At 37.7% G+C, this 24,751-nt stretch overlaps 1 protein-coding gene across 1 annotated transcript; it reads right to left on the reverse strand.

The window, feature by feature from the left end:
- Positions 1–15,225: 15,225 nt before the first annotated feature.
- LOC149840469 (putative metal-nicotianamine transporter YSL6) lies at positions 15,226–23,384 on the reverse strand. Its single transcript, XM_090004445.1, has 7 exons — positions 22,963–23,384; positions 21,565–21,737; positions 21,307–21,404; positions 19,764–19,901; positions 17,725–17,914; positions 16,826–16,958; positions 15,226–16,323 (listed from the first exon to the last, which is right to left on the reverse strand). Exons 1-7 carry the CDS (start codon positions 23,324–23,326, stop codon positions 15,389–15,391), a joined length of 2,031 nt encoding a protein of 676 aa, XP_089860571.1. The 5' UTR covers positions 23,327–23,384; the 3' UTR covers positions 15,226–15,388.
- Positions 23,385–24,751: the final 1,367 nt, after the last annotated feature.

Consider the following 24,751-nt stretch of genomic DNA (forward strand, 5'->3'; position numbering starts at 1 on the left):
GATGAAGACATAATCACACATCATGTTGACGCGGAAACTTGGAGGCACTTTGATCGTACTCATCAGAACTTCACAATGGAAGTGAGAAATGTTAGGCTAGGTTTATGTACAGATGGATTTAATCCATTTGGGGGTAGATCAACCCCATACTCGTGTTAGCCGGTATTTGTCACCCCATACAACCTCTCTTCAAGCTTGTGTATGAAGCGTCAAAATCTTTTCTTGTCTCTATTGATTCTTGGTCTGACTTCTCCGAGCCAACATCTTGATGTATATTTAAGGTCATTGATTGATGAACTAAAAATACTGTGGGATGACGGTGTTCAAACGTACGATGCCCAAAAAAAATAAAACTTAAATATGAATGTTGATGTTCTGTGGACAATCAGTGACTTTCCTGCATATGGTATGTTATCTGGTTGGAGCACACATGGGAGGTTGGCATGTCCGTACTGTATGGAAGATACAAAATCTTTTAGATTGATGCATGGAAGGAAGTCGTGCTTGTTTGATTGTCACTGTTGATTTCTACTCAACGATCATTTGTTTCAACGACAAAGGAATGTGTTTTGAGCAAGCACAACTGAAATGGAAGGTTCACCCACAAGGTTGTCTGTCATAGAGATTTGAAGAAGATTGTGATACTTTCCATGTGGACTGACAGATGCCTATAGCTCGATGCTATTCTTTGAATTTGGGAAGGATCACAATTGGACAAAGAAATCTATATTTTAGAAACTACCATATTGGCCGGCCTTATTGATACGACATAATTTGAATGTGATGCATGTGGAGAAAAATGTGTTTGATAATATATTCAATACAGTAATGAATGTGAAAGGAAAAACAAAGGATAATTTGAAGACCCGTATGGATTTAAAAGTAATATATAAAAGACCAGAATTGGAACTCAAAAAGTACAATGGCAAAATACTAAAACCAAAGGCAAGGTACATGCTTGGACCAGATCAAGTAAAACAAGTATGTCAATGGTTGAGACAATTGAGATTTTCAGATGGATACGTCTCTAACATTGCTCGGGCTGTGAAGATAGACGAGGGAGAGTTATATAGGTTGAAGAGACATAATTGTCATGTCATTATGCAATGGTTGATACCCCTAGCATTCCATGATATTCTAGACAAACTTATGTGGGGGTATTATTCGAGTTGAGTAGATTTTTTAGAACATTGTGCCATCAGAAGTTGTAGTATCTGAGGTAAAGAATCTCGAGGATTCTGTCATCACTACTATTTGTCAGCTAGAGAAGCTTTTTCTGCCAAAATTTTTCGATGTTATGGAACATGTGATCATACATTTGCCATATGAATTAAGGGTTGGTGGTCTTGTGCAATATCAGTGGATGTACCTATCTGAAAAGTATATATATTTTTTAATATTTTTCTCTTCAATGCTATTGAGAAATTTATTGTAATCTGAGATGTATATTGTTGACAGATGCATGTTTGACCTAAAAAAAAAGGTTCAGAATAAAGCAAGAGTAGATGGCTTTATTTGTGAGACATACACTTTAGAAGATATTTCAAATTTCTCATCTATGTACTTTGAACCTCATATTCCAACACGTTACACATGCCCACCTCGTAATGATGATGGAGAATAATTTACTATAGCTGACAAATTGTCGATATTTTAACCACTTGGGCATGCATTTGGCAGTTGTCAGTCAAGACTCTTGAAAGATCGAGAGCAAGATGCAACACAAATCTATATCATTTTTAATTGCTCAGCAATCGACCCATACATCGAGTAAGTATACTTAATATGTGACACTAAGTTCTATATGTGCGTACATGGTTCGGTAATATAAGTATTTGTTAAGTGCAGACGATTTGATCTAGAGTTGCGAAGAAAACTTTCATATCTCACTGATGTAGAAGTACAGAAAGAGCGTGAAAATAAGTTTGTGGCATGGTTGAAAGAGTTGGTAAGGACTATGACATACATTTTTTCCATGTAAACAACAATAAGTTACTTAATTGGTCGTGATCACAGTCATTGTTTATGCTTGTAGGTCTACCATGTGAGTTTAAAGATAAAAAAATATGTGATTTACAAAGTGGTTCGACCAAAGTTGTGCAATGTTACAATGGGTACATCGTAAATGGGTATCGATTCCATACAAAAGACTACGGTGTCAACAAGTCAACGATGAATAGTGCCGTGTGCGTCAAGGGTAGCAGCTATGATGAAAATGGACATGACTGCTATGGTGTTTTAGAAGAAATAATGGAGTTGACTTACTTAGTCACAAATAATAGTGTAACTTTATTCAAGTGTCATTGGTTTGATCCCACAGCAACAAGAGTCGACAAAGCCTCAGACATTATAAAGGTGAATCATAAATCAAGGTTTGAAACATATGAACCATTCATATTAGCCTCACAAGCTCAACAAGTTTACTATACTTCATATCCGAGTACAAGGAAGTCGGATAGAAATGAATGGTGGGCAGTTTGTAAGGTGAAGTCTAAACTATACCCCGAGTATGATTAGTTACAGGAAGACAAGTTAACTGAAGAGAGTAATTACTATCAATTAGATAATATGTATGACTTCTCTTATGGTCACGATGTCACACATGGTCTGCATGTCATATCTCCATTATTCGATGGCATATGTATGGAAGAATGTGATCCAAAAGATATACCAAGTGGATGGGCACCTACTGTAGAAGAAAATGAAGAGGACGAAGATGAGGAGGAAGAAGAAGAATATGAAAGTGAAACAAGTGATAAGGAAGCATACTCGATCTAGTGAAATACATGTTTGAGTGCTATGAAGGATTTGAATGTATTGCCATGTTTGATGAGGTAGTAGTTAGCGGAATATTGGAGTGTGTTTGTTGCAGGTACATGTTTGACATTAATATGCTATGAATGATTTGAATATATTGTCACGTTTGATGTGATTGTATTCATGCTTTCATGAAGTTATTTTCGATTTGAATATGTATTCATGAAATTGCATATCATGTAACTGGTCTAAATAACATTTTTATTTGCTAGAATATAGTTCGTGGAGGTCACAGTGGTCGAGGACCAAGTGGAGGTCGTGGGACATCATTAGGTAAATGTCTTTGTATTATATTTAAATATAGGCATTCATTATGTTTTTGCTTATATGTTGATATAAACATTATTACTTGTTAATCATCTTTATAGGATCCCAGCTCACTGATAGGCAGACTCAGCCTTCGTCTTTATGCAATGCTTCGATAGGTATATCATTTAAATAATTATATACTTGATTAGTTTAAATGTGCATTGTGTGAATTTCTAACTCATTGTTCTGTAGGCGATGTTTCACCTACACATGACCCACCTACACCAGCTACTCGTACACATCATGAGACAACGCCGAATGTTGGGTCTTCTCAGTGTGACACACGATGACTTATTCAAATAGTGCATATCGATAGTCGACCGTAAGTATTTCATTATCACTTGTCCAATATTTATCTTATAAATAGTGTATATCGACAGTCCATTGTTAATGTGTATCAATTCATGTGCAGTGCGAGATTCGAGCAGCAAGAAGTAATACGAAAAATTAAGAAGTCACTACTGCAGCATCTTTCAGGACCGATCGCATAATGGAAAGAGCACCCAACAGAGGTATTGGACAGATTAATGTTCTCATTCATGGTATGCAATTGTTTATCATAACTAATGTGTTTCATATTTAATCATTTGTTATACTCATGTGTGCTAACTTTTTGAAAGTATTTATAAGTTTTTCATTGCTTCGCGACTGCGAAGGAGGAGAAAGACGCGAGGGTAGTGTGGTAGAAGGTGGTTGTCAATCGATTTGCCGACATGCTGCACAATATGAAAACTGCAGCAAAAAAAAAACAGTTGGTGGGATAGATGATCCACTGCAGTGGAAGGGCCATGGGCCTTCTACTATTAGGAGAGATTATTGAGAAGACATGTGCGACAAATGGGCGAGCAATGAATTTCGAAACCGCTCAGTAAAGACTGCACAAAATCGAGCGAAGATGTCTGATGCCCATCTACACACAGGTGAATCTAGGACTTTTGGGAGCCACCAGAAAAAAAATGGTAACTCATCAATATATATATATATATATATATATATATATATATATATATATATATATATAATCAAATTTGTAAATATTTTTGCATACTTATTAATCAATTTTTTTATCATTTAACATTACAGGAAGCAGAAAAAGAGACATTGTGAAACGTAAGAGCACGGGAGATTTTGTATTAGAGAAGGCGAGAGCAACATCGATATGTATTTATTGTATTAATAAACATTGTAATATACAAGTTATTATAAATTATGTTATTATAAATATTGTAATTCTTAATTATTAATTCATATTTTAATCATTACTTTGTAGGAGTCATACGAGCAACAAATAGTATAACGATATGGTGATGACTCCACTCTGCATCCGCCTTTTGATCTTGTAGCATGGGTGACTGGAACCGGTGAACCCAAAAAGGGTCGTGTGTTCGTGTTTGGAAGTAACATGAACACCACAACAGTCGTTGCCTCCTACAACCATGGCTCTTAGAGTTTTTCCGCCAACATCATCTCCCAATGTCCGATTAACCCTGCTATGTCTTGGGATGGTGTCTGTCAGCGTCTTGAGGACAAAATACAGTACTTTTTAAATGAAGTTATTCCCAACATTGTCCATAATGAGTTGTGCAACTTTTTTCAGGACAGGGAAACTTCGTCTGCATTCAACATGAGCTTCGACGCCCATCAGGTATAAAGATTCATTTCATTTATTTTATGTCGTTAGATTTCAAGATAGTATATGCATGATTGAATACATATATGCATGATTGTCTCACTATGATTTTTTTTTACACCTTATAATATATATATGCATGATTGATTCACTATACAATTTTTATGACACCCTTATAACACATATATGCATGATTGAATCACTATGAAAGTTTTTTTACAACCTTACAACATATATATGGATGATTTCATCACTATAAAAAAATTTTAGTGCCTTATAACACACATATGCATGATTAAATCACTGTGAAAGTTTTTTGACAACCTTAGAACACATACAAGTATGCTTTCATCGCTATGACAACCTTAGAACACGTATGAGCCTAATATTAGCATATATAAAAGTTTTTTAATGCCGTATAACACATATATGCATGATTGAATCACTATAAAAAAATTTGACTGCCTTAGAACATGATACACATGATTGAATCACATATAAAGTTTTTTGACTGCCTTATAACACATATTAGCATGATATTAGCATATATGAAAGTTTTTTACTGCCTTATAACACATATATGCATGATTGAATCAATATGAAAGTTGTTTGACAACCTTAGAACATATATATGCATGATTGAATCAATATGAAAGTTTTTTGACAACCTTAGAACACATATATGCATGATTGAATCACTATGAAAGTTTTTTGACAACCTTAAAACACATACAAGCATAAATTAATCACTATGAAATTGTTTTACTGCCTTAGAACACATATGTACATGATTGAATTACTATAAAATTTTCCTTAGAACACATTTATGCATGATTGAATCAATCTGAAAGTTTTGTTACTGCTTTAGAACACATATGAGCATGATTGAATCACCATGAAAGTTTTTTAACAACATTAAAACACATATAAGCATGATTTCATCACTATGGAAGTTTTTTTACTGCCTTGTAATACATATATGCATGATTGTGATACATAACACATTTATTTGATAGCCTTATAAACCATATATGCATGCGTGAATCATTGTGACATTCTTTGACAACCTTAGAACACATATCTAGATGATTGAATCACTATAAAAAAAAAATCCAGTCTTAGAATGCATATCTGAATTCTGTTAATGGCCTTCAGTTTATTACTAGTCTATGTGTCATTCAGTCATTTACTTTGTTGCATTAGATTAGGTGCATTGTATATAATTTATTTCATTATATTTTATTTATAAATACTAACATTTTGGTTCTCTTGTAGGATGCTAGAGATGATCAGCATAGAGGAGCTGATGGAGGCATGGAGGGAGGGGCAGATCGAGAAAATGAAGAGGATGATGCCCAGAATCTTGGCGAATATTAGATTCATTTGTTTAATTTGTTTGACGTACTCGTAACTAATTATAACTTGGCAAGGACTGTATTTGGTTGTTAAAGTTTGTTTACCTTAGAACTTGTTTTAAATTTGTTTCACCTGTGTAGGTATTTTTTATAATCAGGTTATATGAATTGTATAACGAGAATTTTTTTTTGAGTTTCAGAATATTTCAAAAAAAAAGTATTTTTTTTTAATTAGCGACGGATATTATCCATCGCTACTCCGTCGCCAATTTAAAGCAGTGGTTGGTTTGCGACGGAAGTCAAGTTGTCGCTAATGGCCGTCACCAAATTGGAGATGGACATTAGTGACGGATATGTGTCCCTCGTTAAAGAGTAGCGACGGATTAGCAATGGATTAAATTCTGTCGCATAACCAAATCAGTCTCTATTTAGCGACAGATTAGTGACGGACATGATCTGCCGCTAATCCGTCGCTACTTAGCGACGGATTGACGACAAATAAATTCTATCACAATTTAGCGAGTAGGGTTATGCGACGGATGCTATCCATCGCTACGTCGTTGCTAATCCGTCGCTAAACACGTTAGCGACGGATGTTGCGATGGATAGCATTCGTCGTTAATACGCATTTTTCTTGTAGTGACAATGTTTTATTCAAGATAAATAAAATGAACATACTTAAAGTACATGCAATCATAAAGAAAGATGCATAAACCAACTAGCATGTATTTTATTCAACTAAGGAGGAATTTGCAAATATTCACTTACCTGGAATGCTTAAATTATAATTTTAAAGAATATCCTTAGTCTCTCACAAGTTTTGATATGAAATCAATGAGTATTTCGTATTATCATTTATAGTCGCATTTTTATAAAAAAATACCAAAATACTCCTAAGCTTTAATGTCAAACTTTGACTTTGTTCTTTCAGAGTTTGTCATCGCATTTCCTGCTAATAGATCCTACTTGAAGAGAAAAAACTAAAGATCCAAAAATCGCTTGAATCTGACTTTGGGGTACCAAATTATGCATTGTTTATTAATCAGGCATATTGAGGGTAAAATGATCTTTTTACTTTTTGACCACCCCCAGTTCCATGTAATGTTTTTTGATCTATGTTGTCTTTACACCATGTCTAATTCATATTAAATTTTGGATCCAGACGGATCACTTAGGTTTTTCAACTACAATTCTGACTGGATCTTGAATCTGGTATGCTCAATCCAAACATTTTCGTGATGGTTTGGCACAAGTATGACATTTATACTGGAAAGTCTTGGATTTGGACTAAACTCCACTAAATCCACTTATTTCCATATCTACTTTGGGTGTCCACGATCTGATTTAAGTTTTAGATCCAAACTTGGATCCATTTCGTATTGAAAAATCGAGGTCATCGCTATCTCGATTTTTTCACTGCACCCATCCAATTCAACACACACACACACACACACACACACACACACACACACACACACACACATATATATATATATATATATATATATATATATATATATATATATATATATATATATATATAGACCAAGTCAGTCTGACCAAAATATGGCCCGACTTGGTCTGGACCGAGTCGGTCTGCCCTGAACATAAATCAGGCTTGGTCTGTCCAAAAAATAGACTCGACTCTGTCTGTCCAGACATAGTTGGTCTACTAAAAGCAAATCCAACACAACTCGGTCTGTTCAGACTGAGTCGGTTTTGCCAACATACATCAGATCTGACTCGATCTGTTCAAACTGAGTCGATCTCTCATTAATACACGGACCCAACTTGGTCTACTGCATGTGTCCTCTTGTTTTTTTTGTTGCTTGGCTCGGTCTAGGTGTGCCCAGATCGAGTCACCCTGGTCCCCACAAGACCCAGCTCAGTTTGGGTCATGCCCAGACCGAGCGATATGGTCAACTCGGTTTGCCTTTTGTGCAAACCGAGTCTGCCATTCACGAGGATTGAGTTTTTTTTTTTTCTTTGGTCGGTACTGCCAATGGTGAGGGCAGCGATCGGACCTCCTGCCTCCTCGCGGCAGGCGGTCCATCCCCCCATGACATCTTTTTTTTTGTCACCGTCCGGTGGCGATAGCAAAGGGAAAACCCCTCTGCTATGCCCTTTTCTACGAGAGGCAGGGACGGTTGTCAGTGACCTCTTCATTGAAAAGGAAATTAGAGGGAGAGAGATGAAACTTACTCGTAGTCAGCAGAGTTGCGCCTCCTCATCTCCTTCTCCCGTTCTCTCTGAGTGCTGAAAAGAATGGGAAGAGAGGGGGAGCACCCATGGCTTTTATAGCCATGGGTGAGAGGTGGTGTTACCTCCCTCACCCCTCTTTTTCCATTAACAGGGAAGGGCGTTTCCCCCTTTCCCTCTCCCACTTTCCATTTTTGTGGGAGAGGGAGAGGGAGAGGGAGAGGGAGAGGGGTAACACTTCCCCCCTCTGTAACCATCCAGGCAGCTCCTTCTCTTCCCGTAACCACCCCAGGCGAGCGGCAGCATTACTGTTTACCCTAGCATCGTACTGTTACTGCCCAAAACCTACCAATTCGTGGGGTTTATTTTTCACTTCAAAGTTTAGTTAGAAGAATGATTGAACAGGGACCAACTTGGGCTCCTCGCGTGGTTGGTAGGAGCTGTCCTAGCACGTCTCCTTGTGGTGGGACGTTGCAGGTTCAAACCCCATTGGTACGTTGAATAGTAACTGGTGTGGGGTGGGTGGGTGGGTGGGTGGGTGGGTTGGGGGGGGGGGGGGGGGGGAGGGTCTGCCTAACCCAGCTTGCCTTACAAAAAAAATGATTGAATAGGGAAAACCAGACTCAGCTAGGGGTGAACTTCAGTGGCACTAACAACTAGTTTAATCTACCTGACAAGATCAGACAAGTGAATACGATCGATCTCGAATCATCTGGGCTTTTACTGACCCTACCACCGTCTGGCTTGCAAGTACCTGAAATCTTGCATATTGGGTGAATGTGTGTGCATGCTTGGTTTGGTTCGTGCTAGGCTTGACCAATAACTCATTGGTGCCGATCAGAACTGGCGCAGCAAGTACTACAGATTTAGACTTGATCGCAATTCATAACCCAGCAGCTTAGCATGGAGCGCGAGGCTCGTGTGAGCGTTGAGATCAAAGCTGAGGCACATGGAAAACGAAACCGTTCAGCAAGCCTTTTCCCCCAACCTTGGGGTTGACTCAACTTGAATCAGGTGAGTGACTCACCAGCAACCTCCCATAATCGTTTCAAACTAAATACTGTGAGAAATCAGATGTGGGAGTCACCTTACTATCGTAGCAAGAGATAGAGAGAGAGGTAAGAGGGAAGAGAGAAAAAAAATGTTGGGCGGCAATGATGTCTTCTCCCCTTTCCATTGATATTTATATGTTGTACGAGTGGTACAATACAGTACAATAGTACAATACAGTACAGTATGCTGTACAATACAGTACAATATAGTACAATAGTACAATACAGTACAGTATGTTGTACAATACAGTACAATACAGTACAGTAGTACAATACAGTACAGTATGTTGTACAAGTGGTACAATACAGTACAGAAATATATTCATTTACATATACATATTTAACAACCTCCCTCAAGTTGAGGATGATCTTCAATCATGCTCAACTTGCCCTTAAGTAACCAAAATTGATGACTAACCAATCCTTTGGTGAAGATGTCTGCTACTTGGTCTTCTGATCTGACATACGAAGCCTCAATTTCTTCTGTTTCAATCTTTTGTCTAACAAAATGTTGATCAATCTCAATGTGCTTCGTGCGACAATGATGAATAGAGTTAAAAGAAATATTAATGGCACTTTGATTATCACATAAAAGCAGAGAGGAAGAGATAGGTTCATTCAACTCTTGAAGAAGATGCCGTACCCAAGTGACATCAGCTGTCCCTGCTGCCATTGCCCTGTACTCTGCCTCAGTGCTGGATTTAGCAATGGCCTTTTGTTTCTTACTACTCCAAGTGACAATATTTGGGCCAATAAAAACACAATATCCTGAAACCGACCTACGCTCATCAGGGTCCCCACCCCAATCTGCATCACAATATGTAAGTAAACGGTGTCCTGTAGTGAAGCTTTCATCTTTGTGATAGAGCAATCCATCTCCAATAGTCCCTTTCAGATATCTGAGAATACGCTTAATACATTCCATATGACAATCAGTGGGAGCATGCATAAACTGAGATGCTTGATTTACAGCATAAGCAATGTCAGGTCTTGTAAATGTAAGATATTGCAACATACCAACAATGCGGCGATATAAAGTGGAATCATGATATAATTGGCCTTCTTTTGCACTAAACTTATGATTTAAGACAGATGGGGTGCTGAGAGGTTTACAATTAATCATACCAGTGGTGTGAAGAATGTCAAGAGTATACTTGTGTTGACTTAGAGTGAGTCGATCATCTTGTCTATCGACTTCAACTCCCAAGAAGTATCGCAATGGGCCTAAGTCCTTCATCTTGAATTTGGCCATGAGTAAAGACTTGACCAAGGCAATATGTGCATCATCACTCCCAGTGATAATGATGTCATCAACATATATAAGAACCCAAGTAGTAACATGATCATTCTTATACATAAATAAAGAATGATCAAGTATACTCTTAGAAAAGCCATGCTGCTGAATTTCCATGGAGAAACTCTCAAACCAAGACCGAGATGCCTGTTTTAAACCATAAAGAGACCTTCTCAATTTACAAACCCATGTAGCCGCATCATGTTCACTATATCCAGGAGGTTGCTCCATATACACCTCTTCCTTCAAGTCCCCATGTAGGAACGCATTCTTGACATCCAACTGGCTAAGAGACCAACCATGCTGAAGTGCCAAAGTGAGGATCACACGAATGGTGCCAATTTTGACAACAGGGCTAAAAGTTTCCTCATAATCTTGCCCATATTGTTGTGTGAATCCGCGTGCAACAAGGCGAGCTTTATATCTTTCAATGCTACCATCTGGTTTACGCTTGATCTTGTAAACCCATTTGGAACCAACAACATTTCTATCAACAGGTCGAGGAACAATATCCCATGTATGACATTCATGAAGTGCTGCCATTTCTTCGTTCATAGCTTCAACCCAAGCTCGAGAATGGGCTGCCTGATGGAAAGTAGACGGCTCTTTCTCTTTGGCCACATTGGTTAGAAACAACTGAAAGTCAAGAGAAAAATTGTTGTAACTAACCCAACGATGGATAGGATGCCTTTCACGTGTGGATCGTCGAAGAGGGGAAGCCTCGTGAGATGGAGTTGAAGGGGCTCCTCGACGGGCATAAACCAAACCTGAAAACCGTGAAGGTGCATCCTGGATGATGGAGTTGTCTGCTTCAAACTGAATTGGTTCATCAACAACAGGATCTCTGATAGAGTCATATAGCAAAGTATCACAAAGTCATGGATCATAAGTAGTTTGCTCATATACCTGAGAAGTATCACAAGTGCTGAAATGGTCATCATCAAAAACAACATTTCTAGACACCTTAATCTTACCCAAAATAGGATCATAACATCTATATCCTTTATACCCATCGGCATATCCCAGAAATCTGCACTGAACTGCTCTGTCCTGAAACTTGTTACGTAAAGAATGATCCACATGGACATAACAAATGCATCCGAAAGCATGCAAATCATCATAAGAAGGGTGAGAACCGTGAAGCAAATAATAAGGAGACTGATCTCCTAATAATTCCATAGGCAACCTGTTAATGATATGCACTGCAGTGTGAAAGGCCTCAGTCCAAAGAGAGAAAGAAATATCAATATTGTGCATCATACTTAACGCGGTTTCAACAATATGCCGATGCTTACGTTCTGCTACTCCATTCTGTTGTGGAGTGTAAGGACAAAAGGAGTTACGTGTGATGCCATGGTCCTTTAAATATTCACTAAAATCATGAGATATGTATTCTCCACCACCATCACACTGGAAATAAGTGATATTTGAATTGAAAAGGTTCTGAACAAGAGCATGGACTTGTTTGAAAAGTTTGAACACTTCAGATTTAGATTTCATAAAGTAAATCCAAGTGTAACGAGTGAAAGAGTCAAGAAATAACACATAATAACGAGAGCCACATAGAGATGAAACAGGAGCTGGGCCCCAAACATCAGAGTGAATAATTTCAAATGGCTTGGAAGCTCTTTTATTGATACTTTGAAAGGGAAGTACATGACTCTTGCAGACATTACAACTAGGACACTTATGATCTAATTTGACTTTGGGAATAAAACCCTGAGAAGACAATTTGTCAAGGAACCCTTGACTATAATGACCTAACCGACGATGCCAAGAAACTGGCTTATTACATTGCATAACAGAAGAAGACTGACTCAAATAAGCAGGAAAAGATGGAGACACAGTAGATGACGTCTTCAAAGTCCCTGGGGCTGCTTCGAAGACGTACATGTTTCCGCGTCGTTCACCCTTAGCGAGCATCTTCTTGGTTCGAAGGTCCTTAAGACAAACAGAAGACGGAGTAAATTCCATGGATGAATTTGTTTCATAAACCAATTTAGAAACAGATAAAATGTTTTTCTCAATGGCAGGAGTGAGTAAGACATTTTTCAATGGTAGTGTAGATTGTGACAAAGAGAGAGATGCATTTCCAGTATGAGAAATAGGGTGGTGGGAACCATCTCCCGTGACAATAGTGCCAGTGCCAATATAAGGAACCATGTTGGAAAGTTTACCTGCATCAGAAGTAACATGTGCGGTTGCTCCAGAATCAATATACCAAACTCCATCATCATTCTGACGCAAATTCATGTTGTTAAATGCAGTCATCAGAATTTATTACACATCATGTGGCAACCCTGCACTATGTCCCTGATCAGTACCCTGATGTGCTCGAAAATTTCCCTGCGACTGCCCCTGAAACTGTCTAACATTCATCTGTCCAGCTCTTGGTCCTGGCCTCCCTGCCTTGTTGCGATTCTGTGGGTTGTGCCAACAATCTGCTTTCACATGGCCACGCTTGTTGCAATGGAAGCAAGTAGGGACACAGGTACCTCTAGTGGCAGGTGGAGCAGTAGGAGTAGGAAGGAGTCCTCCACGACCCATATGAGCAGCAGGTGGACGAAATGAGGTAGACCCAGATGTAAACATGACAGGATGAGGATCATCAATAAGATGATCTTGAGTCAAACTAACTTCATACTGTAGGAGTTTGGCCTGTAAATCCTCAAAGCATGGAAGTGTAGAGGCAACCTGTAATGCAGTGCAAAACATACGATATTGGGGCCCAAGGCTTCCCAATACTTGCTGAACAACATCTCTGTCAGAAACAGGATATCCAATAGCGGCCAACTGATCAATGATAATTTTGATATCCCCTAGAAATTCAGTAATGGTCTTAGTTCCCTTTCGCATAGATTGGAACTGCCATTTCAGTTGAAGTGCACGTGATTTATAAACCTGTGAATAAGAGTGAGCAAGATGTCTCCATAGTTCTGCAGCAGTAAAATGGTCAGAGATAGTTTGTAATATACGATCAGATAACGTGGCAGTCAAATAGGCAACCACAGATTGGTCCTTCTGAAACCAAACATCATACGCAGGATTTGGAATAGCAATGCAACTCACCTTCCCATCATTACCAGTTACCTCTTGCGTAATAGTCATAGGTGGGGCGGGTGATCCCCCATCCAGATGCCCGGAAAGACCATGACTTCGGATAAACGACAGAATTTGGCGTTTCCAAAGTAAGTAGTTATCATGAGTTAATTTGTGAGAAACAAGTTGAGAAAGAAATCCGGGGCTGATTTTAGAATCCATAAGGAAGAAGATCAAAGATGAATCAAACAGCACGACAGAAATTCGTAGGTTGTACGGACAGAACCGTACGGACAGAAATTTTTGAGTTTTGGAAATCACGATTTTTTTAGTTAATCGTGCAGAATGTACGATTTATCAACTATATTGCAAGAAATAGATAAGAAATCACAAGAAGTTTGAGAAAAGAGGCACTTTTGAGAAATGAGGGTTCCCAAATTTGGGGAAAACAGAAATTAGGGTTGATAAAATTGGGGATAACAGAATATGTAAGAAGGAAAAGATGCACGATATGAGGAAATGAAGAAACGACGTCGAAATATAGTGATTCAACGGAGAAACAACAGAGAAAAGATGAAAAAAAAACACTTTCCTTGAGAACGCCCAAAAACGCACGTCAAGGTCCTTAGGGGCTTCCAGATGATCGTGATTACCACGCCCTTGGCTCTGATACCATGTGAGAAATCAGATGTGGGAGTCACCTTACTATCGTAGCAAGAGATAGAGAGAGAGGTAAGAGGGAAGAGAGAAAAAAAATGTTGGGCGGCAATGATGTCTTCTCCCTTTTCCATTGATATTTATATGTTGTACAAGTGGTACAATACAGTACAATAGTACAATACAGTATGTTGTACAATACAGTACAATAGTACAATACAGTATGCTGTACAATACAGTACAATACAATACAGTATTACAATACAGTACAGTATGTTGTACAAGTGGTACAATACAGTACAGAAATATATTCATTTACATATACATATTTAACAAATACTTGGTGATCAGGTAGCCTTCATTGACCTCAAGTCCTGCAAGCCACATAACTAGCATCTTGCAAGATTAGGCCAAAATTCATAGATTCCAACTTTGAATGTTAAAAGTTTAGGTTTTGACACCAAACTTTTCTTAAAGATAATTGTAGTCACATCCCGTTCTTGGGAAAATCTCGGTGAAGAAAAATCCTTGTGATATTTTCAAGATCTAGTTTTTTCTCAGGAATCTCAGAAAAATATTGGTATGTATAAAATATAAAATATAAAATATATGTAAAATTATACTAAACATATAGGCAGTTTAAAACTATTGTAGAACATTTTTTATTATATCAATAATGGGTTAAAATCACGTTAGAAACACAATGTGCTCATTAATAGTTGCTTTCTCGAAATATCTTGTTATTTTTTATAAAATAATGGCCATTAAAATCCCATGTTAAAATTGTGATATTTTTAAAAGTGTCAATATTTGTAACAAAGAAGCTAAATGCATTTTACTACTAATGCTTGCTTCTAAGCAGAATATTCAGAATCAGCACTTAACCAAGGTCTATGACACCTTGAATATCGATGAGATTAAACCATGGCATACAGTAGATTTGCTAATTTTACAAGAAATGCATGTCCAGACATGCAGGGTGAACTCAGAAACTGCACAGGACTCCATACATGGGAGAATACAGCAAGATATTTCTTCAGCTGCTTCCAGACGGTCCAAAAGACATGCAAATGGGTGGGTTTATCCTAAAAATGGAGAGGATAGCTGATGGTATTGTCCAGATCCCATCTCCACAAATCAAACCAGATGCAAGTGCTCCAGCATACACCTCTGCGTCTTTCCTGTTTATCCTTTCCCAAACATACAAGATTACTGTCCCTACAAACATGTCGATCGCAAAGTATGCCCCTATATAAAACGGGATCCCCATTGCCATTGGAATTGGAATGAATCTTGACACCCTCTTAGGAGTGGCATCCCTTAACAAGTTTATAACCAGTGCTGCTGCAAAGAAACCACAACTTAACTCCAAACAGTGCTTCGGCAGAGCTGAGAAGCCCTCAACCCCAAGAATGGCCATCTCACGGAAGATTACTGCATATGGAGCTTTGTATGGTCCATCAGGTGCCCCAATATCAAAAGCATTCCAGAATAACCAGAAAGTAAGTGCTGCTATGATGCAGCCCATTGCAGTGCCCACTAATTGGCTAACAAACATTGATCTGGGTGATGAGAACGTGAGATAACCAGTCTTAAAGTCTTGCATGAGATCTGCTGCTGTAGAGACAATTGACATCATCACTCCACATGCTGCTAGTCCAGCAATGACACCACCCTTGCTGCCAACGCATGATGCGAAAATGAATAGCCCAAGCTTTCCATATGTAGACGCTAGGCTCCAGTCAGTCAGTCCTGTGCCATATGAATTGCAGAATGCAAGGGCAGGGGCAACAATGTAGCAAGCAAGAATGAGATACCATTTGAGTGGTGGGAAAATGAGAGGTATGGTCGCTGTTGAGATAGCAGCCAGGAGTACATAACCAGACGCAGCAAACCAAGTGGGAATCTTGTCTTTTAAGAATGTCTCATCTCTTCTTCTCTCTTCCATGGCTAGCTTCAAAGTCTCAGCATCTGCTACAACAGCCACAAATAAGGTTACATCTAAACTATGTTCTCCTTTGCGCAAAGTAAGTTTACATCTTAAACTATGTTCTTTTTCTTTTTTCTTATATTATGCGTGGAATTTTTTATTTTCTTTCTTTTTTGCTTTAACTTTTTGCCATATTTTTACAACTAGTTTATATTCCTTGTTAAAGTTCAAGTATTTGTAGTTCATAAAGAACCTTAGTTGCAATTTACTGTGGTTTTCTGAAACAAAACCTAGCCACTGCATAATTTGATTCTCCAAAGGGCATGACGGTGAGTAAATACGTGCCCAAGTCCTTAATAATACTCAAGCACCTAGGTGCTATAAACATTTAGTATGCAAAATCCCTGCAAATAAATGATAAAATACACTTGCTCCATGTTAAAGTAAATAGTCCGATACACTGTCTAGAAAAATGCATTGCATGCCTATTGCATCTCTGATGGTCACTAAAAAATGCCTCGCGTACAAGAATGGATTGTTTACCTCGGACCTTATTTGCGAGAGGAATCTGGTCTTTTTTCGACTTTTTAACAGACATTTCCCTTGCTGTTATGATTAGTATCTTGATCAAATTGTAGACACCATCACCAAGAATGAGAGAGATTGCTATAAAAACCTGACACATGCAAAACAAAATGCACTTTTAGGCATGCAGATGACAAAGGACAATCAGCTGTTCTATATGATTATAGTTTAACATAAGCACCCAATATCATGAATGTAAATATACTTGTGAGTTGTATAAAAGTCACAATTTTAGAGATTATGAAGGAAAACTAATCAAAGAACCATTGTCAAATACGATACCATGTCAAACAGAATACCATCATAAAATGAGAGGAGAAATACTCTAATCCTATGCTAAAGTTTGTCAGCTGAAGACAAAAACGCACAGAAGCAGGATTAATACATACGAGAAAAATAAATAAGACAGGATTACTAATACAAGTAAAATACCATTTAGTCAAATAAAGTAGACGATTTAGGAATTCATGGCTATATCCAAGGACATTGAGGCCCAAAAACAGTCACTAATAATGGTCTTGGCTTTATCTCGTTAAGACAATCTCTCATGATACTGTAGGTTTTCCTTATAAATCTTAAGAAAATCTTGGAAAATTCTGGCCATTTAAAAAAAGATATAAGAAAATATATATAAGAAAAAAATAGTTTTTTGCACTTTTTGTAAACAGTATAAAGAAAAGTTTTCAAAATACAGAAAATATAGAGTAAGATAATCATATTTAAATAAATATAAAAATAAGAGGTAACTGAAAAGGTATTATAACAACATTGCAGTTACTACTGTAAAGTGGAAGGAAATAATATGTATGTTTGAAATTGAAAAATATGACTAAAATAACCACCATTTAGATGCATACCTTGTATCCATAGAGACCTTTGAAATCATTGCTGCCTAGATTCTCTGGATACCAATCACCAGCATGTTTGGCAATAAATGGCCACAAAAGACCCCAGGAAATAATTGCCCCAACAAGGACAGAACAGTTGACAATATGCGGGCAAATAAGTCCACATCCAATGTAAGTTGGGCTAAAGTCAAAATAAAATCTGCAAGAGAAATCAGAAGAAGGAAGCTGTAAAAAAAATCATGAAGAAATCAATTTTCATACTAAGAAAATTGTGAAAAAAATGCTTTCTTCGATACAATATGCAAACTAAGAGCTCCTATACTCACTGAGACACTGCAGCAACAATTCCAACTATAGTTGGTGTATACAAACTGAACAACAGGCCTCTGAATGTGACAGATGGCATCTATCATAGAAGGATATGTGCAAATCATCCCATATAAATAAAAAGCAACCTACACATGATTCTTAATTCAACTTAAAAGCAGTTTTTAACTGTACACAACATTTCCATCAGCATGGCCTCCTTATCCTAAGCTCATGTATAAGGGGATCTCCCAAACTCACTAAATATAGGATTATCATTATTATTATTCACCAATGTGTCTTATTTAATCAAGGAGCATTGAGTACTGAATGTGCTTCTCAATAAATTTTACTTTTTAAAATTTTTCATAATTGCCTAACATGTCCAATTTCATGTGGTTTAAGTGTATGCGTGTGTGTGCATCCATGCTCCATATCAAGGTCATCATCATTATTGCCACTATCAGCATATCCATATCAGCAAGACAACCTTTATTGTCAACTAGGAACTTATATACCTTTATTATCAACTATGGACTTATTTGGGCATATGACACATGTAAAGAAGGAACATAAGAGTTAATCATGTGTGCATTATGTTTATTTATTTGTTGAATATTTAATTGTCTAATACTTAGGTTGGGGCTAGATTTCTGAGTAGCCCCATGACATTCTTTTATCTATGACTCATATATATATATAGTAATGATAGGGTGCTCCCGGAGCAGCTACTCCCACCTAATAGAAGCTTCAAATTTTCAAGAAATTTGAGCTTTTTTCATTGATCAGTCCCTATAGATATGATCTAAAATCATTATTTAGTGGTTATGTCATACATGTAGGCTTTTTAAGATTTTCAAAAATCAATGGCTCACAATGTACCAAAATTTCATGACTTAAATAAATCTATTTTTATGTCCAAAAAACATGATTCCTATCAAATAAACTATGTTAAGTACATCTATAAGGTCTTATTGAGAGATGCAACCTAGAACTATGATTTCTGGTATGTGGGAGTAGGTGCTCCAGGAGCACAGCATATATATATATATATATATATATATATATACACACACACAGAGAGAGAGAGAGAGAGAACTTTAGCTATTTCAAAAAACAAAGGATGATGCATGCATGCTCTTTATCAAAAGAGAAGAAATTTATATAAACTACCAGTTTGTAACTGACTAGTAGATCAAGCAAATGACACAAGCTACAAACAATCTAACTATTAATTGGTGAAAAATGAGAATAGATGCAACTTCGAGTCAGACCTAGATGAAAGACAGGAGACAGGGCACAAAAGTAAATAGTATCCACAGGATAATAAGATAGACAAAATGGATCAAGTTCAAAACTCAGTTGACCCACACCTAGGAGTACCAGAACAGGTATGAAACCAGTAAGAGGACCTGGTAAAAGTGTCCATCTTACATTTTTTTTTATGAAGAAAATCCAAGGTATTAACTTTTACAACAACATACTTCATAAGCGGATTTCATCTTACACATCAACATGCATCGTTAGCTTTGTTCTGTTCAATGGTTTCAATGATATCGTGATAAATGAAAACTATCAAAGACAGGAAAGATACACAAAAAAATGGTCTATTGCCAAAAGTTGAAAAATTGCTTCATTGTAGCTTATTGGTCATGCAGCTAATGTATCAAATGAGGAGAAAAGGAGAACCAAAACATTACTCACGGATGTATGAAGCAGAAGAAATCACCAAAACCACTTACGTGTTATTATATGCCAGCAACCCAAGGCTTGGAAAGTTATCAAATCCACAAGAACCTCCAACACCACTGAAGAACCACTTGAAAAAACTCCAAAAGAAGCTTATACCCAGATATTTACCAAGGCACTGTACTTGTTTCCTGCAACCAAATGAATCAAAATAAAATATGCATAGCTAAAGGAAGAATAGTCTATTAAAAATTGCAAAAGCAATTTGATTAACGTCTAGACTTTCATCTTTGATGATTATTATGCTGAAAATTACATTTTCTTGTCCAAACAAATGTTTCTTTTATTTATTTTTCTCTGAGACCCACATGTAACACCTGAAAGAAGCATGTTTGAGTTGTATAAGGCAGAGAGAGCTTGTGCCTACAATGCATATTCCTGGCGGGCAAAAATTTTATCTCCACTATAACATCAAAACCTTCAGTTAAGCAACAGGGCAGTGATGTTGATGCAAGCAAATACCTTGCCTTTATTAGATAACTAACAAAAGGAGTCCTATTAACTATTTAACATTAACAAAAATCAGCCAAATTAAGCTGCCAACAATTAGGTGATAACAATTTAATTGTGGTGACATTTCCCAGCATTTCACTAGTACAAGATACATCAATGAAAAAATAATGTATTTCAAATCATTAACAAGCTCTTTTTTTCAAACAATTACAGTGCCATCACAATATCATCTTGTGTCGGCAGCATCAAGCATGTTTGATAGATCACAACTAGAAGATATGCCTACCAACTATATTAGATGGTTGATTTGAAACTAAGAATTAATTATGATGGCATTGTAATCAAGTGTAAGCCTTAAACATCAACTGGCATTGTAATCCAATGTCACCAAGGCGTAGTGTTTCGCTAGGCCCCATAAATCATTACTTACTAAGCATATGGAAACATGTCACTTTCTGATCATAAGTTTCTAAATAATGAATAGTCCTTTTAGTTGTTCCAATCAAGCATAAAATGCATTAAGGTGATTGAGATAAACTTCATAGGGATGCACACGAGCCGAGTTTGAGCTGAACTTAGGCTGGCTCGGCTTGAATAAAAAAATAGCCGTTCAAGCTCGGCTCGAGCTCGAGCCGAGCTTGAACAGCTTTTGACCAAACTCGGCTTGAGTCAAACTCGAGCTTTTGAACTGCACTGAAAACAGAGGGTTTTGAACTACACACCTCCTCCGGAAAAGGCTAACACCTTACCCATCTGAGCAAGGCCATTTGATGTGTTAAATTTGCAAACATAAATTGTACATATACTATATTATATAACTATGCAAACAGAGCTTAATCGAGCTAATCGAGCTCAACCGAGCTTGATTGCCTGATCAAGCTCGGCTTGTTTATACCGAGCTTGAGCTTGTGCTCAAGCTTGACTCGTTTATCTACCCAAACGAGTTTGAGCCAAGCTTAAACGAGTCGAGCCCGAGCTAGCTCAGTTTGTTGTGCATCCGTAAAACTCCATACATATGGGCCAGGACCTTATGCTGAACACAATAGATGATAGTGAGATCATGCTTTCAGGAGTGCAAATCACCTTGCAAGTTCAGCTCCTGCATTGGTATGAAAGCTATTTATCAACAATGCTGTGGCTGTCCCACTTGGGTATGTGAGCTTGTAGTCCAATACCATTACCTGTACCAATCAATTCAAAGAAAAATTAACAACAAATCTTTGCAAACCAATAAGAAATCACGTGTATAGAATGTATCAAAAAAACCACCTTAGCAACTATGCTTTCGTATCACACAAGACTTAACCAAAAAGCGCCACAAAATAAGAAACAATCAAGTACCTTGCGCAATGGAACAAGACTGAATAGCCCAAGAAAACTAACAACAAACATAAAACCAATCATCCAGCCCAACGATGGGTTCTTTATGTCTTCCACTCTGTTGCCAGGATTGTCTTCTCCTATCAATTCATACGTGCTTCTATCCATCGCAATCAGATATGAACCGAATCCCCCTGTTATTGATAGACATAAACAAAATTAAGTACATGTATAATTTGACGGCTCATAATAGCTACTCGTTTTGATGCATGCGTGATGAGTATTGTGTAAGTTCCAGACCCTCCCAGACTCTTTTAGAAAATATATTTGCATGTATTTTTCACTTAATCTAAACCTGTACATGTGATCTTTGTTGTGTATTTAGTAGAAAACATGTATAAGTTTAAAAATTTTTCATGTTTAGATGTGTTTTTAGCTCAACAAAAAGATCAATGATTCATATTACACCAAAAACATGATTAACTAAAAATCGAGATTTTTTGTTAAATTAATTTGATCTAAAGCATGGTTCTTAGTGAATAAGTACTGATAAACACATCTATAAGTTTAGATTAAGTAAAAAAACACATGCAACTGGGGACTGGGATGTGGAACCCGCACATTACTCCATGTGTGATAGCATATGGAAATGGTAGTAGGAATAGCATTATAACAAACAGCTGCATGGCTGCTCCAAATACATTATAGAGGATAGATAGAAGTAAAGAACTACCCATTACAACCAGCAACCAATCAATCATCACATTAGTACCTTAATAGTCTAACCCCAAAATTTCCATCTCTCTTACAGCCAACAACCAATCGGTAATCACATTAGCGCCTTCATAATCTAACATCAAAATTTCAATTTCTCTTACAGCCAACAACCAATCAATCATCGCATTAGAGCCTTAATAATCTAACACTAAATTTTCAATTTCTCTTACAGCAAACCAATCAATCATTAATCTATCACCATATTTTTTATTTCTCTTTTTCTCATCCATCACCAACCGAACCTACCCCAACTTTTACAAATGAAATTGTAAAAATTAATCCACTGTTACCGGATTCGCTAAAAGAGAACAAGAAGCAGAAGAAGAAGAAGAAGAAGAAGAAGAAGAAGAAAATGAAAGTTAGATTACAATCCAACTCAAATGCGACCAATCATACGATGAATTGAGCAAGGTAATGGTCATATTGACCAATTAAATCAAACATTGGTTTAACAGCTCTAGTTGTTAATTAACATAATTCTCTCATTTTCTCGAGTATTCCAATCCAAAAACAAAACAAAACAAAAACACCAAAATTCATCAGAACCATACGAAAACCATATGTAAAAAAACTTAAGAAACAAGAATTCCCAAGGAATCGAATCGAGAAGTCGAAGAAGAGAGATCGAAAAATGAGACGAACCGCTGAATGCGAGGCCGTAGCAGGCGACGACACACGTCTGGATGACGGTGTTCTCCTGGCGAGTGAAGGGGGTGGTCCAGAAGCCGAGGCCGGAGAGGAAGCCCGTCCAAGTCTTGATGAAGAAGAAGCCGAGCAGGCCGGCGGCGACGTTGAGGGAAGGGATGATGCCGACGGTGAGGTTGAGTTTGTGGGTGATGATGCAGAAGAGGGAGCCCAGGAGGGCGCTCACGAGGAGGCCTCTCGCCGTAATCTGCTCCCTCCATGGTGGGATCCTCTCCAGCACCTCGAACTCATCCCCGATCTTCTGAGACCTCCCCAACAATGACTCTGATATCTCCGTCTCCTTCCCGCTCTCCGATCCCATCTCTCTCTCTCTCTCTCTCTCTCTCTCTCTCTCTCTCTCTGTTACTATGCAATGTGTAGGAAATCTCTCTCTCTCTCTTAAAATGTTGCAGGGGATTTCCTCTGACTGTAGCGCAACTACCTAAATTTTGAAGAATGGTAGGTATTTTCTGCACAAACCACATGCCCTTTCATATTCATGAATTTACATCACCTCTCCACCTTTCTATACGTAGCTAGTTGGTTATGTCACATGGCACGGAGGTAGCAAGGTAGTACAATGTGAATATGAGTCATTAATACTTAGTATCTTTGAAAACTAGACACAATAACATGGACTTTTAATTATTTAATTGATAATTTTGATATAGTTTGATATTTAAAAATATAATAATTATTATATAAAAGCTCATAAAGTAATGTTTGAATGAATCATAGGGTATCATTTGACATGTTCACGTGTCTATCTGGTGGTAACTAGACCTAGTTTATCAGTTCATGTAGTTTTAAACCACCGTCACTTATAGTGGTATGATTTTGATTTGTCATAGATCTAATATCCAAGAGCAACAGTTAATCCAAAGTTTATCTTGTTCTATTTACTGTTTTTATGTGTTAAAGTTGACATGAACATGATTGGGTTATTTTTAAACCATCGTTACCTTCTTGTGGGCTGTTGGAGATGATTAAACCTGTTAATTAGGGGTGGCAAAACCTGACACGACCCGCCAACCCGCCTCTTAGGCGGGTTCGGGTTGGGCTTAAGCCAACCTGTTTAATAAACGGGTCGACCCGCCTAACCCGTTTATTAAACGGGTCGGTTCGGGTTGGGGTATGCCAACCCGGCTGACCCATTTAATAAACAGGTTAGGCGGGCAGGTCAATCTGCCAACCCGACCCGTCAACCTGACCCGTGAACCTGAGAACCCGTCTACCCGACCCAACCCATTTATTAAATGGGTTGGCGGGTCGTGTCGGGTTACCCGTTTATTAAATGGGCCGGGTTCGTGTTTGCCACAGCCGACCTCTTTAATAAACGGGTCGGGTTCGGGTTCGGGTTCGGGTTGAGGTATGCTGACCTGCCAACCCGACACCATTGCCACCCCTACTGTTAATATAAATAACAAACCATGCTAAACTCAACTATATGTTTATATCTGACAATTGGCAGTTAGTTGAATTAGTTCCAGGTATACTAACCACAATAAATTTTATATAATGCGTTGGTTCTGCCCACTTTCTCATTCTGCCCCAGTCAGACTCTTCAAAATCTTAGTTTTTTATATTTTTTTCTCACATCTAACGCCCATAGATGTGATTTATAGGTTTTGTTTAGTGGGAACCAGCTTTTGGGGCCGGAATCTGACCTATATAGAGGTTTTTTCGGTAATCCAAAATCAATGGTTACGAAGGCATCAATTTTTCTCAGCTCATAAAATTACATTTT

This window comes from Nuphar pumila, chromosome 4 (assembly GCF_984573655.1).
Source record: "Nuphar pumila chromosome 4, dmNupPumi1.hap1.1, whole genome shotgun sequence".
In the NCBI taxonomy this organism is placed as follows: domain Eukaryota; kingdom Viridiplantae; phylum Streptophyta; class Magnoliopsida; order Nymphaeales; family Nymphaeaceae; genus Nuphar; species Nuphar pumila.

Coding starts and splice junctions, on each gene's coding strand:
- LOC149840469 (XM_090004445.1), bottom strand. CDS start 23,326: ATGGGATCGGAGAGCGGGAAGGAGACGGAGATATCAGAGTCATTGTTG. Junction 19,902..21,306: donor GCAGGAGCTGAACTTGCAAG/GTGATTTGCACT, acceptor ATTTGGTTGCAG/GAAACAAGTACAGTGCCTTG. Junction 16,324..16,825: donor TCTCGCAAATAAGGTCCGAG/GTAAACAATCCA, acceptor CTGTTGTAGCAG/ATGCTGAGACTTTGAAGCTA.